Source organism: Prionailurus bengalensis, chromosome B4, assembly GCF_016509475.1.
Source record: "Prionailurus bengalensis isolate Pbe53 chromosome B4, Fcat_Pben_1.1_paternal_pri, whole genome shotgun sequence".
Classification (NCBI taxonomy): domain Eukaryota; kingdom Metazoa; phylum Chordata; class Mammalia; order Carnivora; family Felidae; genus Prionailurus; species Prionailurus bengalensis.
In genome coordinates, this window is record NC_057358.1 from 68,350,834 (window position 1) to 68,366,957 (window position 16,124).

Genomic DNA, 16,124 nt, shown 5'->3' on the forward strand with positions numbered 1-16,124 from the left:
TTGAATGTATATAAGGATTTAAAATGCATGTCAAATTCCAAAGTTCCTTTCTATCTGACCAATGTCTCTGTGTCATTATAATTTCAATTTAATTTCATTTTAATTTATATATATGTATATATATATGTATATATATATATATATATATATATATATACACATAATTCATTATAAATAAAATTCTTAGGAACAATTAGCTATCTGCCTGAGGGCCACTTAAGAAATTGGAAAGATATATTAGTAGGGTAATAATGAAATAAGCTGCATGTAACAGTCCATTTGCTTACATTTTTCCCTGACTTTAATTCATTGCTTGTATATTTCTTGAGAGTGTTTGTAAAACAGTAGGAGCTTAAAGAGAGGGAGAGGGAAAAAGAGAGGGAGAGGGAGAGAAGGCAGAGAAAAAGAGAAAGAGAGAGAGAGGAGGTAGAGGTAGAGAAGAGACAGAGAAAGAGAGAGAGAGAAAGGGAGGGAGGGAGGAAGAGAAACTCTTAGAATCATGTATTGCTTTTTTCTCCTCATTGACGGAAGAATAACAAGGGTGGCCAGTTCCGAATGCCTTCTTGTGTGTGTGCTGAGGAACTGGTAGCTGCCTTTTATTTTCTACCATAAAACTTTTTTCTCCATTATGAACAGGAAAAAAATGAACAAGTAATATCAGCTACACTGCTTTGAAAATCTTCCTCTGGGGGATAATACAATACTGGCCCTGAGCTGACCTCCTGGGTTGGGCAAGTTTTTCTTGATAGCACCACTCCTCCGTTTTTGCTACATCGCGATTTCTTAGTACAAACTAAGGGACTTCACACTGCCAACCTTTCCTCACCTCCAACAAATTTATCAGAAAACACTTTATTTTTAAGTGAAAACAAGTTGTAAATGAGCAAGCTGAGAAACAGATCACTCCCAATTCAATAATTACTGCTGCTTAGTAGCTCAGATGCCCAGGAAGCTCTTACAGGAATAATAGCAATAATACTTTTGATACTTAAAGTTTACTGAGGACTTTCTATGGATCAAGTCTACCACTATATTCTTTAAAGATATTGTTTCAATCCTAAAAAAAACTATTCTATATTATGATCAATTTTTATTACTCCTAGTTTACAGATGAGGAAATGGAAACAATAATTTTAAAAACTTGCCCATGATAAATCAGGGCATAGAACTGATTATATATATAATATTTGTATATATTTATATTATATATATTCATAAATATAAATATATATAATATATAATATACACACACATATTTTAGAGTGTGTGGAGAGTTTGTGTGAGCATGGAAGAGCGACAAAGGGACAGGGAGAGAGAGAATCTTAAGAAGGCTTCACTCTCCTGACACTGAGTCACCAGGCAAAGAGCACAGAATTTAAAGTCAAGCCTCTTTTAAACTCCACAATCCCTGCCTTTAATAGTACTTTTCTCTCAGGCATTTTCCAGGAGATATCCGTAGTCACTTACTAGATGGAAAAGTGTACTTCGCATTACTAAGTAACATTGCCACACCAGGGTTTTGAGGATCTCAACCGACACCTTTCCATTTGTTCTCTCAATTTTACCTCCTTAGGATGATAGTCAAGGCAAATGGAAAAGTAAAGCTTGTATTGTGGATGACTGTTATGTTTACAGAACTGAGAGAAGTTCAAATGTGATATATGCATTTATGTAGACACCAAAATATTTGTTAAGAACCCATTAGCAGCCAAGCATGTATCAGAGGAAACAAAATGCACAAATTTAATTACAATGTCTTGCTTAACAGTGTTACTCTTCAATGAATGGATGACTGAGTGAAATTATTTGGCGTGTAAGATTCCAACAAATATGTTCCTAATATGCAACTCTAATCTGAACTTTTAAAATATTACTCATTTGCCACTCCAAGAACTTCAGAGAATAACAGCAGGGCAATAATTTATACTTTAATGGTTAAAGGCTAACCTATGGCAATTATGTCTTAAATCCCCCTTAACATTTTATTGATGCCATACCTTTGTGCTCAGAAAAAGTATCCAATCAATATGGTTTTTACACATGAAAAATGCAGTTTTTTTTCTTTCAGAATATCGCACGTGTTCTACATTACTTATGTGTCTATTTTCATTTATTCTGGATGATGTATATATGTTGCTTTTAATTAACATCGAGAAGTATAAGTACACTATTAGAGATGATCGATTTATAAAAGTTTATTTATATGTTATATAAACCTCCAAATAATAAAATTTACTTCCATCAATAGGATGTGTCTTGTGTTATTTTAGTATTAGCACTAATGTATTTGTATGGATCTATCTATACTTTTTCCCCCTTGGGATCAGCTACAAGGAAATCATCTATACCTTAGCAAAAACCAAAACCCATTTGCAAAAACCAAAACGATGCAGGCTAAGCATCTGATTTGATAAATAACGAGTAAAGTATATATATTTAGCTACACATGTCTTTAGTACTACATTCACAATGAAAAGCCAAAGGTATCATTTTACCAAAGTTGTTATTATATTTAATATGCCTAATTTAGTTGGGGATCGACTCCTTTCTGGTGTAAAGAAAACAAGTGAGAGTATTTTCTGAGATGTCTGTACAAGGATGTCTCCATTCCCTGAGAACCTTCTGTGGCATTGTAAACAATGGATGCCTCTGTACCACTTAAAGGATGTTTTTCTCATTTTTAAAAACAAGAAATTGTGATGTAAAGTATAAATCCCTTGTATGCCATTATCGTGGCATTTACAATTATAGTTTTTTTTTGTAGTGTTTATTTATTTTTGAGAGAGAGACAGAGCATGACCAAGGGAGGGGCAGAGAGAGAGGGAGACACAGAATCTGAAGCAGGCTCCACGCTCTGAGCTGTCAGCACAGAGCCCGACGCGGGGCTCGAACCCACAAGCCATGAGATCATGACCTGAGCTGAAGTCGGATGTGTAACCCACTGAGCCACCCAGGCACCCCGACAATTATAGTTATTTATTTGCTGGTCCATTTCACTCTTTTCAAGACCCTGAAAAGCTCCTCCGTACCCAAAAGTTATGCATCATGTGTTTTTTCTACTACCTGGCATAGTGTTCTCAATGAGTAATATTGGTGCTGACCTATGAAGCATCTATGAAAACCTATTTTTAACATTGTTTTATGTCCTGCATTAATAATCTTTCTGTCCTAAGACTCTTCAGTATATTATTTTGTGTTTCAGAGCATTTCTGGTGTATCTGAGTTGATGACTGTTTTTTGCATTTTATGGAAATAGAGATATTTCTTTTCATATTATTTATTCCCATTACTGTAACTAATATGAATGTGTTATCCAAAATGATACAATAATTCCCAGAATTTTCTACTCCAAGTAAAATAAACTACCTAGACCATTTAGGGTTATAAAAAAGAATTTGTTCCATCTGGGGGAAGTACAATGAAACATTTAACTAACTATTCTCATATCTGGACTTATTTGTGCTACCATATCTGATTTATGCATTCAGCAAACATTTATTAACTTGCTATACTCTGTTAGGTCCTATAATGCCAATTGAATTTTATAAGTCAAAGGTTGTCATGTGTATCCATTTTATGAACCCAAGATTGTCATATTTATCTTGAATAATGCCATTTCTAAATGATAGCATTTATCTCCTTTTTCAAAGAGACACCATGAATTCATTTAGCAAAGGCCATAATATTATTATTATTATTATTATTATTATTATTGCCTATTATAGTTTATATATTCCAAAAGAAATATGGAACACCGATTATATGATACAAATGTTCTTTAATTTCATAGAAGATGTTTTTTGTATTCTAATGTGCACTTAATTCGCTAGCTGGGATTCATTGATTCATTACCCAAATTTTCATTCCAGGCCCTCCAGGCCCTCCAGGTGGTCTGCGAATAGAAGACATTAGAGCCACTTCTGTGGCACTTACTTGGAGCCGTGGTTCAGACAATCATAGTCCTATATCTAAATACACTATTCAGACCAAGACTATTCTTTCAGATGACTGGAAAGATGCAAAGACAGGTAAGTTTCATTTGTCTGATTAATCTGTGCATATTTTTAAATGAATTCTTTTCACAAAAATGAATATCTGGACTTTTTAAGGATTTCATCATCTACCTTGAAATGCTTTTCTATTTTTAATTTTTTTTTCAAGTATCCCTGTGGGATGGTAGTGAAGAAAACCACAAGGAACTTAGGCATTTTAAAGCTGCAGGGGAAGCAGCATTTCTGAATCTATAATGGGAAAGCAAAGAGAGGCCTCCTAGTTTTCTAGTTTGCTATGAGTAATTCTAAGGTTTATTAGGAAAAAAACTTCAGGAAATCTTTTTTTTGGCAAATGATATCTATAGCTTATTATTTATGACCCATTTGTTTGCAATTACATAGGTACTATTATTCTGCATTTTTAGAAAAGCCACTTTGATTATAAATATTAATTTAAGCACCCAGTTTCTCACTACTATAGCCTTTGTTTTTCAAAGATGATCATACCTGCTTTGAATTTCCTCAGAACATATTTTCAATGAAGTTTTGGGTGTCCATTTTTTTTTCTTATACTAAGGTATTCTAAAAGTGGATCAGGAAAAATAAATGAGTAAGTGGGTTCCCTCCTTTGTAGCTATTCCCATTGCCATTTGTCATGACTAAACTATAACATCACACATCAGTTTATCTGTTGTAATGTCAAAGAAAATGAAGGATCCTTTCAATGAAATAACCTGTTTCTGTTTGTCATTTTGACATTATTTTTAAACAAACTTGTAATTGCTAGAGTTTCTTTTAGATATAATGAAGAGACATAGAAATATGTGCTCAGTTGTCACAAGGGGAGAAAAAAACAAAATGAATAAAATGTTTATCTTTTTAACAATTTGAAAAGAAGTAATCCTAGAATATCCCAAACCTGCTCTTATTTTTGCTTTAACTAACATAATGGGATTTAATTGTATTGATCATTGAGAAGTTTTAGTTTAGATTTAATTTTCTTTGATAATTTATTCCTATTATGTGAAATGAACTAAATATAAACCTGCAGGCTGTTATGAGGGTTTGGATATATTTTAGTACTGAGGTATTCTCCATATATTATATAAAGAACACGAGTTAGAAACAGGTGAAATATTTCTGCTACATTATGCTTGCGAATGTAAGTTATCTAGCAATAAACTTGGCAAAATCAGACCATTTGAAAAATAATATAAAAACAATTTAGATGCTTGATAAACCTAAAGTATGGATATTTTCTATTTCTCTGAAGCGTATTAAAATGGATGATAATGATAATATTAGATATCTAGCCTAATTGACACTGATTATAGATACTAGAGAACAGAATGCAATGAACACATTTAAATTTGGTTTGCTTTGAAAAAGGAGTAATAATTGTAATCATTTTCATTAAATATATGTTCTTACTAGGTAGCTGAATAAAAATACACTTATCATTAAAATATCTATATCTATTCCACTAGAAAGTAAGTTCCATGAGGATGAAGGTTTTTATTCACTGCCCTACTCTAACTCCTAGATCAGGGCCCATAATGCTCATTTATTAAACACATGCTGATGGGGCTCCATTGTGTGCAAGAACCTGTCCTAGATTCTGGATATACACCTGGCCATCCATGAGCAAAACAGAGAGAAGACACACACACACACACCACACACACACACACACACACACACACACCATACCCTCAAAAGAGTTTACATTCTAGTAGGAAAGATGGCAATGAACAAATAATTACAGTAAATGTACAGTAAAATATACAGTAAGTCCTATGGTGATTAGTGCTAAAGAGAAACAATCGTGAAGAGGGATCATGATACAGGAGTTGCATTTGAAAGAAAGGGTGCTTCTGATATTAATCTAGTCACCCCAATTTTTGCATGGTTCTTGTTTACATGTTGTGTCTTTCACAACTCTCAGCCTATTTCAATCTTTGAATCTATAGTATGTTTTCTGTTGAAACATATAGCTGCATCTTATTTTTTATCCTGACACCCACTGCCTTTTGATTGGATTCTTTAATCAATTAATATTTCCTGTTACTATTTATATAGCTGGGTTTATATATGCCATTGTATTTTATTCTGTTTATTTTTTTTAAGTTTTTATTTAAATTCCAGTTGACACACAATATAATATTGGTTTCAGGTGTACAATTTAGTGATTCAACACTTCCATATAATACCTGGTGCTCATCACAAGTGCATTCCTTCATCCCCATCACCTATTTCACCCTTTCCCTGCCCACCTCCCCTGTGGTAACTATCCATTGTATTTTTGCTTACTAAATGTTTTACTTGTTTTTGTTCCTTTATTCCTTCTTTACTGCTTGAGTGAATATTTTCTAGTATAACATTTTAACTACTTTAATGAATATATATATTTATGTAGTTAATGGTTACTCTATATATACTATATATACATTACTGAATATAAATAAATGAATTTTTAAATATAAATATACATATTTTTACTATAGGGCTCACCAGCTACGTCTGAACTTGTTAGAATACTTCATATGTTTACTAACTTAATTCCAGTGAGATATGGAAATGTTACTCCTAGATAACTCTATTGCATCTTACCCATTTTTTGGTGCTATGTATTATTTTTATACCTCTCTATATATTACAAACCTGTTATTCTTCTGCTACTGTCTTCTAAAGAAGCTACAAGAAGAAAGGAAAGCAAATACATATTTATAGAGTTTGTTATATTAACTTTTTTATTTTCATTTTTAGTCCTCCTCATTTGTTCCTGTGGATTTGAGTTACCATCCTTACTTTGATAAAACTTCGCATCCACCTGCCTTTAAGATATTATCAAATATATTACACTTCTGTATGTCTTAGGCCCAACAAAAAATTTATTTTATAATATAAAATATATACAATAAATATTTTTAAATGTTTATTTTTGTGTGTGAGAGAGAGACAGAGCATGATGGGGGAGGTGCAGAGAGAGAGGGAGAAAGAAGATCCTAAGTGGGCTCCACACTGACAGCAGAGAGCTCGATGCTGAACTCAAACTCATGAACCGTGAGATCATGACCTGAGCCGAAGTCGGATGCTTAACCGACTGAGCCAACCAGGTGCCCCTATAATAAAAAAATATATATATGAAACTCATGAGACAGAGTAAAATGATAGTTGATGTCAGCCACTAAATTTGGAGGTAGTTTATAATGCAAATAGCAATAGTGGATGACAAGATATGCAGGGGCTTGTAGATCCTACAAGGAATTTTTAAACGAAGGAGAAATAATGGTGTATGGAGAAGGGATTTCTGGAGGGCCAAAACTAGAAACATGGAGAATAGCTAGGAGGATATTGAAGGTGAGGGATGTCCAGTTCAGAGATGTCAGTGTCTAGGACAATGGGATAGCAATGCACATGGAGAGCAGTGCATGGGTTTGAGATATATTTTTGAAGGCAAAACAGAGCTTTCTAACAAATTGAGTATGTATATTGAGAGAAAGGGCAGAATTGAGGATGGGAAATGAGATTTTGGCTCTAGCATCTGCACAGAAGGTAGAAACATTCACTGAGACAGAAGAGAGATTAAGTGCAGGTGAGGACTTAGTTCCATTTTGGAAAGTGTTCTCCATTTATTTATGTAGAACTGAATTTCCATCTAGTATAATTTTCCTAAGTGAAGAACTTTTTTAATATTTCTGATTGTGCAGGTTGCTGAAGTCAATGACCGTTAGCTTTTGGAAATTTCTTTCATATCATATTTCTGATAATTTTTTGAATATAAATTCTAAGTTGTTTTTTGAGCATTTTATTTTTTATTTTTTTAATGTTTATTTATTTTGGAAAAACAGAGAGACAGCGTGAATAGGGGAGGGATAAGAGAGAGAGGGAGACACAGAATCTGAAGCAGGCTTCAGGCTCTGAGCTGTCACCACAGAGCCTGACGCAGGTCACAAACTCACAAACCGTAGTGATGACCTGAGCCGAAGTTGGATACTTAACCAACTGAGCCACCGAGGCACCCCTTTATTTGTTATTTCTTTTATTTTTTAGTTTATTTATTTTGAGAGAGAGAGAGAGAGAGAGAGAGAGAGCGAGCAGGGGAGGGGCAGAGAGAGAGGGAGAGAGAGAATCCCAAGCAGGCTCTGAGCTGTCAGCACGGAGCTTAATGCTGGGCTCAATCTCGTGAACTGAACCATGAGATCATGACCTGAGCCAAAATCCAGAGTTAGAGGGCTTAACTGACAGAGCTACCCAGGCATCCCTTGAACATTTTGAAAATATTATTTCTTTATCTTTTTGCTTTTGTTGTTTCTGATAAGAAGTGAACTATTTATTGTTTTTACCTTATATTCCTATATTTAATGTGTCCATCATGTCTAGCTGCTTTCAAGATTTTTTTCCTTTTTGCTTTTCAGCTTGATGAAAATATATTCATCCTGGTGGGGGTTTACTGGCAAGCTTGATCTTTGAGTTGATATCTTCCTTCAACTTAAAAAATTCTCAGCCATTATCTCTTCAGATATTTCTTCTGCGTCATGCTCTCTTTCTCTTCTTGGTCTGTGTTGCCATGTATGTTAGGTTGTTTGATGTGTTCCATAGATCATGGATGTGTGTGTTTGCTTCTGATTGGATAGTGGCTAATGAATTGTCTTCACCCTCATAGATTCTTTTCTATGCTACATTCAGTTTGCTGAAGATCCTATAAAAATTATTTTGATTTTTTATTTCTATTTATCTCCAGGATTTTTTGTTTCCAGGATTTGGTTCCTTTTCATATTGTTTACATAGTATTCCATAGAAATTTCCTTTTTGTTTTGCAAGTGGTGCACCACTTTTTTTTCACTTTTGTTTTTGCAAGTGGTGTAATTTTTCTATAGTCCTTGTCTGATCATTTAACATCTGGCCATCTTTAAGTCTGGCTCTGTTGATTGTTTCTTTTTTTCCTTTCTTGAAAATGAATCACATTTCTTTGTTTTCTCATGTCCTGATAACTTTTTAAATATCCATACATTGTGTAAAAAAGAACAGTGGAGCATAAAATGAATACTACTTGCATCCTGGAAAATGCATGTCATTTTTCCAAAACTGTCATTTGGTCACTACAATCTGTAGTTGAGGTGATCTGGCTTTTGCCATTAGATTCAGTTCAGTACAGGGTCAAGTAAATTTGAGTGGAGGATCAAAACCTCTCTCACATGTGAATGCTTTCCAGCCTTCCCATCAGACTTTGTTTGTTCTTCTAGCCTGGCTCTCTGGGAGGGTTCTATTAGCTTCCCTTCTTCTGCCCCAGGCAGCTGTTGTGTAATCATTAGTCTGAAGACCCGAGTTCCTGAGGGTGGGTGGGGGAGTGGTTCTCAGTTACAGGTTCACTCAGACTTCAGCAGACCCAAAACACTTGTCCCTCTCTGGGGAGGCAGATCTGTCTTTGCTCTCTTGCCACTCACACAGCCACACACAACCACATACTTATTCAGGGTAAGGCCTGGAGTGCATATGGTGGTCTCCATTTTCCTGCTTTGCTCTTAGACTTGAACAGATCTGAGATGTCTGTGCCTCAGAGGGAGGTGTCTTTTGGTTCTCTTGTCCTGCCCCCAGCTGTTTTTGGTACACTTGGTGAAGGCCCACAAAAAAAGAATTGACTGATGGGTATAGATGCTCCTTGATTTGGGGGCTTCCGGGATTCGAAAAAGCCATGCCAGCCTACCTGTTGTCTTTAAATATCTGTGAAAAGTTTTGTTTTTCTGAACATTAATGACTATGCTCTCCTCTCCCTGTTCCTGTACCTATTCTTCTTCACAAATTTCACAAATTCAGCTCTCTGATAGGCTATGAAAAATGATTATTTTGTAGATTGTATTACCTGTTCTTTTTATTAGTTATGTAAGTAAAATTCTCTTGTGACAGTGTCCTAAGCAGAAATGAAAAATACTTTTTGCGGTAAATGCAACCATGTAGTTTTTATTTATAGTGGTGCCCACCAGAAATGGAAAGTATAAGACTAAACTGTTTTATGAAGGTAATTATTTAAGGTATTCAGTAAATATTTTTCAAAGATACCAAGTTTCAGCAGTCCAAGGATTACATTTAGAATAATGATCTGAAAGAATAGACTGTATGCTTTGAAACAATCTATTGTAAATATTACTTCTCTTGGACTTTTCGGGGATGGACAGCAGAAATTTGATGCCATTTTCTCAGGGTTCTACACGATGCATAGATAAGATTTAGAATGTTGTGTTTGATTCTATACTGCTACTTGGAGAGGGAATTTTATAGAATATTGTTGGTGATAGGATGTATGTATGGAAGGGGACTGAACATAAAGAGACCTAGAAACCGTGCTATGAGGATCAATTAAGAGAACAAACCTGAGATATATTTTCTAAAATGAAGAAGAAAAATGTCTTTGTGTTTAAAATTCCGTCATGTGGAAGCCTCGAATTTATTGGTGCAAATCTGTAATAACGTCTTAATACATAAATGTTTCTTTAATGTTAGATTATTTCCTTAGAATAGATATTTGTAAACTAAATTATTTAGTGTAAACATGCCTAAACCCATGAGCTGAACTAAAAAATTATCCAGTAGAAAAGAAGAAACAATTTCTATTACCACCACCAGCATATGAGTATCTCTTCTACCACATCTTTACTTAGTTTTTAGTGTTTTTTTTTAATTCTTTGCCACATTGTTAGGTTTTAAAAAATGAAAAAAAAAAAAAGAAAAACCACTAGGCTTCTTGTAGGATACTTTGTAGAATTTGCTATTTTCTCTTTTGCCTTTCTGTAGCCTCACTTTTTGTTGTTCTTATTTCAAATATGAATTTCTGGGGTTTTATGAGGTTACATTCAAAATTTCCTTGGAGAAAAATCAATGAATCACATCTTTTGGGATGCCAGAGCCCAATTTGCTTCTCTTTCACTGCAGAGAACTTTGCCAAATCTATGGCTCCTTTCAAAGTTCTGCCAGAAGACCTTGTGGGTGGGGTCTGAAGGCTCTAATATAACACAGAACCAATGAGAAGCCTGTAAATGCCCTTTTCCATTCTCAAATGCAGACCTGCTTTATCACTTAGAACCTCTGAGTGGCTTCTGGATAGTTTCAAATGCTTGAATTTTGGATTGAGAGGGAAGAACCTAAAGGTTCTGAATGTATTTAAATTCTAAGGAAACACCAGGATTCAGTAGGCAACTTCAAAAAATCTAGAACAGGTGGGATTACATTGCCTAGAGTTATTCTTGAAACAATATATTTTTTAGTCCAGAGGTCATTCCGGCTATTTCTGAAGCTTTTCAGTTAGTGCATGTGGCCTGATGGCAGAGTGCCATAAGCATGGTTTCCAGGCAACAAAAACACTGTGAATTATTGGTCTTAGGATACCCATGAGGCTTGCTTCTCTTTTCCTCCAAAGATTAGTCACAATCTTTTTTATTCTGAGCCTCAGGGACTCAAGGCATTTGTAAATGAATCTATGGATTATTGTGTATGGTTGGTTGTTAAAGTAAGACCTTCTCAAGAGGGTCTTTTGACCTGAGTGTTAACGTAAGGAGCGTGTCTCCTGCTCTGTATCCCTTTGATTGAGAGTTACACTCAGGAGTAAAACCAAGATTTAAACAGCTATCAGGTTAATACTCAATATAGTTTTTATAGGGAGAAGCCTCTGGCAGTCATGATACAGTTAAGATCTGATTTTCAATACTGAAATTATCTGTTAAACAATGGCCTGACTCAGAACTGACCCACTTAAAACTCAGGATCTTGAGACCCCAGTCCTGATTCCTAGCACTTGCGTCAATTGTGCAAAGTGCTCTCCTCTCTTTCTGACTCTAGGAATAACAAACAGGTGGCAAGGAACTTGGCTGAAGAGAGGGGACACAATGTCCTCTGCTTCTGACTGTTCTGCATTCAGCCCGGGTATGAATCTGCTTCCAAAGCAAAGCTGAACTCTGCTCCTGTCTACGTGGGTGGTTTTGGAAAAATAAAATATATCCAATAGTTCCTGCCAGGACTGAAGGAGTTGGGGGAGAATTGCATGGGGTAAAAATCCATTTATAGGGATATTCAGGGCCAGAATAAAACAAATAAAAATGTATAACAGAGGTAAAAGAAACAGTAGCAGTAGAGGAGAAAGGATCAGCTCACAGTTAAAGAGAGTGGGAGAGGGCTTAAGGGGACTGAGACAAAGTATACTGCCTTACAAGGGAAGATAATTTATAGACTTAATATAAGCATCAAAGCCACAGAGTGTTAGATATTTTGTGGTGGGGCAGGGTAAAGGAATGATCTTCTTGTCTTTCACCAGTAGCCTGCATGATTCAGGGATGAAGGAGACTATCGTGAGTGTTCTACACAGGGCTGTACTTCTTGCATTGAAACACTGTCTGCTCTAAATAAGTGTAACTTTTGTATTTATATTTTATGTATAGTTTTTACAAACATTTATTAAGTAGTATTATTTACAAAACCGTATACTAGGTATACTAGGCCCAGAGAATTCCAAAACATGTAGAAGAAGTAGAAGAAACGTGGATGTTCACAAATGAACAGACAAGGGGAGGCAAAAGAAATATTTTTAGTGTGGACTGCCTGTGTCAAGATTGGAGCTGGGAAAAAGTTAGAGAAATTCTCACAAGCTTTAAAATCCTCTTCTCATGATGTGGTGTTCAAAAGTCCTGCCCCAGTTTGTGGAATGGAAAACAGGCATGATAGAAGCAACTTTTAATTCTAGATACATTTTTCTAAAATGAAAATGTTAGTCTTTTTTTTTTGGCTAAGTTATTCCTACTGCTTATGCAAATGGTTTTATTTAGGAGATATTATAAAAATATACCAATACATGTTTGTTTGGGATATTTATATTCTCATAAGTACTAATGTTAATGTATATTAACAAGAATGATTATAATTGGTTTTGTTCCAGAAAGAGCACTTTTCATGCCTTTAGCAATCCTGGTAGAGAATACTATCCTTAACTTATAGATACCAAATTCTTTCCTACCCATTCAGAAGATGCATTCCAGAAGTCCATCTTCCTACCAACCACCCACTTCTTGTTTCCCCTTCTGAGAAAGTCATTTGCATCCCTGAGCCAATGGTTTCTCACTGGTGTTTATCTTATGGTAGTAACTCCAAGGCATTTTGCTTATTCCTTCTTTCTTCATCTCGGTCATTAAATCAGAGGACTGACAGCTTCACCTGGAATCCAAAGCCTACCACAAAATGACCCCACTAGACCTTTCCTTCTTTACCTTTCACTATTCCTCCAAATATTTTCTGTGGTCAAGTCTGATTTTCTACTCTTTGAACATATACTCGACCTTCCATTTATTTAGGGGTGTTTTCATACTGGATGATCACACATGCTCAAAATCAGTCTATTAGCTACAGTTTCCACTGCACATCCTTCTGGTTCTTCTTGTTTTGACTCAACATACTCTTGCCTGTACTTGTTGGCTGCCCAGCTGCTTGAAAAAGCCTGGTTAGCTTTGACCATCATGAGAATAGCATACCCTTGTCAAGAGAGACCCTTTGGAGGGCTTTCAACATTCCCATTCTTCAGGCATTTAAATGATGCTGGGATTAAAGGCATCTGGGTGGCTCAGTTGATTAAGCATCCAACTCTTGATACTGGCTCAGGTCATGATCTCACAGTCATGAGATCCAGAGTCTGCTTGGGATTTTCTCTCTCCTTCTCTGACTGTCCCTCCCTCTCTTTCTCTTTCTCTTTCTCAAAATAAATAAACATTTAAATGGTGCCGGGATTTTGCAGCACAGGGAGGGGACAGATTGGACTGCCTCCTTGAGCCTTCTACCATATGTTTTTACTTAGGCCCCAAATTCATAAGATCACAAACTCATAAATAATCCCATCAGCTTCTGACTTTAAAACTCTGTATTGGTTCCCTAGGGCTGTTGTAACAAACTGGTTGCTTAAAACAACAGAAATTTAGACTCTCACAGTGATGGAGGCCAGAGTCCAAAATCAAGGTGTTTGCAAGGCTATACCGTCTCCAGGGGCTCTAGGGAACAGGTATTCCTTACCTCTCCTAGGTTCCAGTGGCTCCAGATGTTCCTTGGCTTGTGGCCACATCACTTCAACTTCTGTCTCTGTGGTCACATTGCCTCCTCTTCTACATATGTCTCTCCTCTGTGTTTCTCTTATAAGGATGCTTATTATTGGTTTCAGGGCCCACTTAGATAATCCAGGCTAATCTTATCCCAGGATCCTTAACATAATTCTGGTCTTAATCTTCAAAGGACACACAAAGACTGGTTTTCCAGATGACTTACATTCACAGGTTCTTGTAATTTGGGAAGAGATAGAACTTTTTGGTAGGCACAGTTCAACCCACTACTATAAAATTTTTTCTTTTATACTAGGCTCAAAATTATTGGAAGGTCTCTAGAAGGGAAGCGGGCTACCCAGTGTCATAACAACCAGCTATATTTTTTTCTTTTCTTTATGAAGAGCACTTTACAAATGAAAACTACACTTCCTTCCTCCAACTACCTAAAAGAAGTCCTTGGGTATATGAAGTAAAGCAAATTCTGATTTGCTGTGAAGGAAGGGTGGAAGAAATATTAAATAAAGAGGCAGAATCAAAATAGGAGAAGACAAAGCCAAATTTTCAATCAGAAAGTCAAAAATTACATCAAATGTATAGAACAAGTTCATCACAAAATAAGAGAAGAGATGGAAAAATTAGCATCCAGGACAGTTACAATTATGGCAGGATGAGGCATGGCATGGTCTGAGCCACACAGGAATTTGTCCAAAAGCAGAAACCAGGACACTGGGATGCTTGGCATTTATTGTAGAGATGAGAACAACATCTTGAAAAACTATAGATTCATGGTCTGCATTGCCAGATAAAAAATTCCCTAAATAGTAAATAATGAGTCATAGACAAGCCTAAAGCAACACATTTTCCAAACAAGTGATGTACAAGTATTTATATGCATATGTATGTATATGTTAGTTATTAAAAACACATGTGGAAATATTTTAAGAGAGCTTAAAATACTGTGTAGTCCTGCCTTGATTGTATGTTTTATCATATCTCAATGAAATAAGCAATGTTGGATCATATTTTATCCATAATTTATAATCTTTTCATTATCTAAGAGCATGAATTTTTAATAAACTATTATAACATTTGTTATCATTGCCCCAAGTGATTTGGGTAAAAATCAACAAAACCAACTAAAACAGGGTATAAACATATAGGTACCCTAATAATAAATCATTCACTGCCCATGTACAATGTCAGTGGATGTCCCCAAAGTTTTTAACTGTCCCAGTTGTGCTCTTCCCTCAGGAAATCTTTCTAGATTCTACCTTTAGAATACAACTCCTTGCTATTCCAGGTAGAGTCCATGGATTAGCAGTAAATGCATGACCTGGGAGCTTGATAGGAGTGCCAAATTTCAACCCTCTGATCTTAGGCTTATGAAATAGATGATCCACATTCATATCACTTTTTGTAGTTTATTATTTATTAATGATCTCTCTGCTTACTCCCTTGAACTTAATATTTTGTCATGTCTAGTTTTTATTTTTATTTCAACTCAGTGGAATATGTGCCATTGTATCAAAATAGTAAAATTAAAATGCGAGATTATAAAAATGATGCTGTTCAACTAATATTCTTTTTAATGTTCATTTTGTTTAGATCCCCCAATCATTGAAGGGAATATGGAGGCAGCAAGAGCAGTGGATTTAATACCATGGATGGAGTATGAATTTCGTGTGGTAGCAACCAATACGTTGGGTATAGGAGAGCCCAGTATACCATCAAACAGAATTAAAACAGATGGTGCTGGTATGTTGAAGAAACTTTTGAAAATTTGAAAGGTTTATATATATGGTGCCACTTTTATATATAGTTGAATGTATTTGGAAATAAATAATACTCTGAGGTAAGTGATTCATCTAAAAATGTGTGTATGTACTTCACACAGGTGTGTGTATTCTGTGACAAGACAGTCAAAAATCAAGAAAAAGGTCATATGATGTTTAAGAATATTTTTACATAAGGAATGTAAGGAAAGAAGTAAATAGAAATCTCTGCGTATTCCACTTGGAATGACTAAAACGAAATTGGTATTTATAATATAAACTTTCATATT

General features: G+C 35.4%; 1 protein-coding gene across 3 annotated transcripts in view; it reads left to right on the forward strand.

The window, feature by feature from the left end:
- The window catches only part of CNTN1 (contactin 1), a 365,959-nt gene that overhangs the window by 274,691 nt on the left and 75,144 nt on the right, over positions 1-16,124 (forward strand). For all 3 annotated transcript variants that reach the window (XM_043563335.1, XM_043563337.1, XM_043563336.1), the window contains 2 exons: positions 3,870-4,028; positions 15,668-15,817. In XM_043563335.1, coding sequence (XP_043419270.1) covers positions 3,870-4,028; positions 15,668-15,817 — 309 coding nt within the window. The remainder of the gene's footprint in view (positions 1-3,869; positions 4,029-15,667; positions 15,818-16,124) is intronic.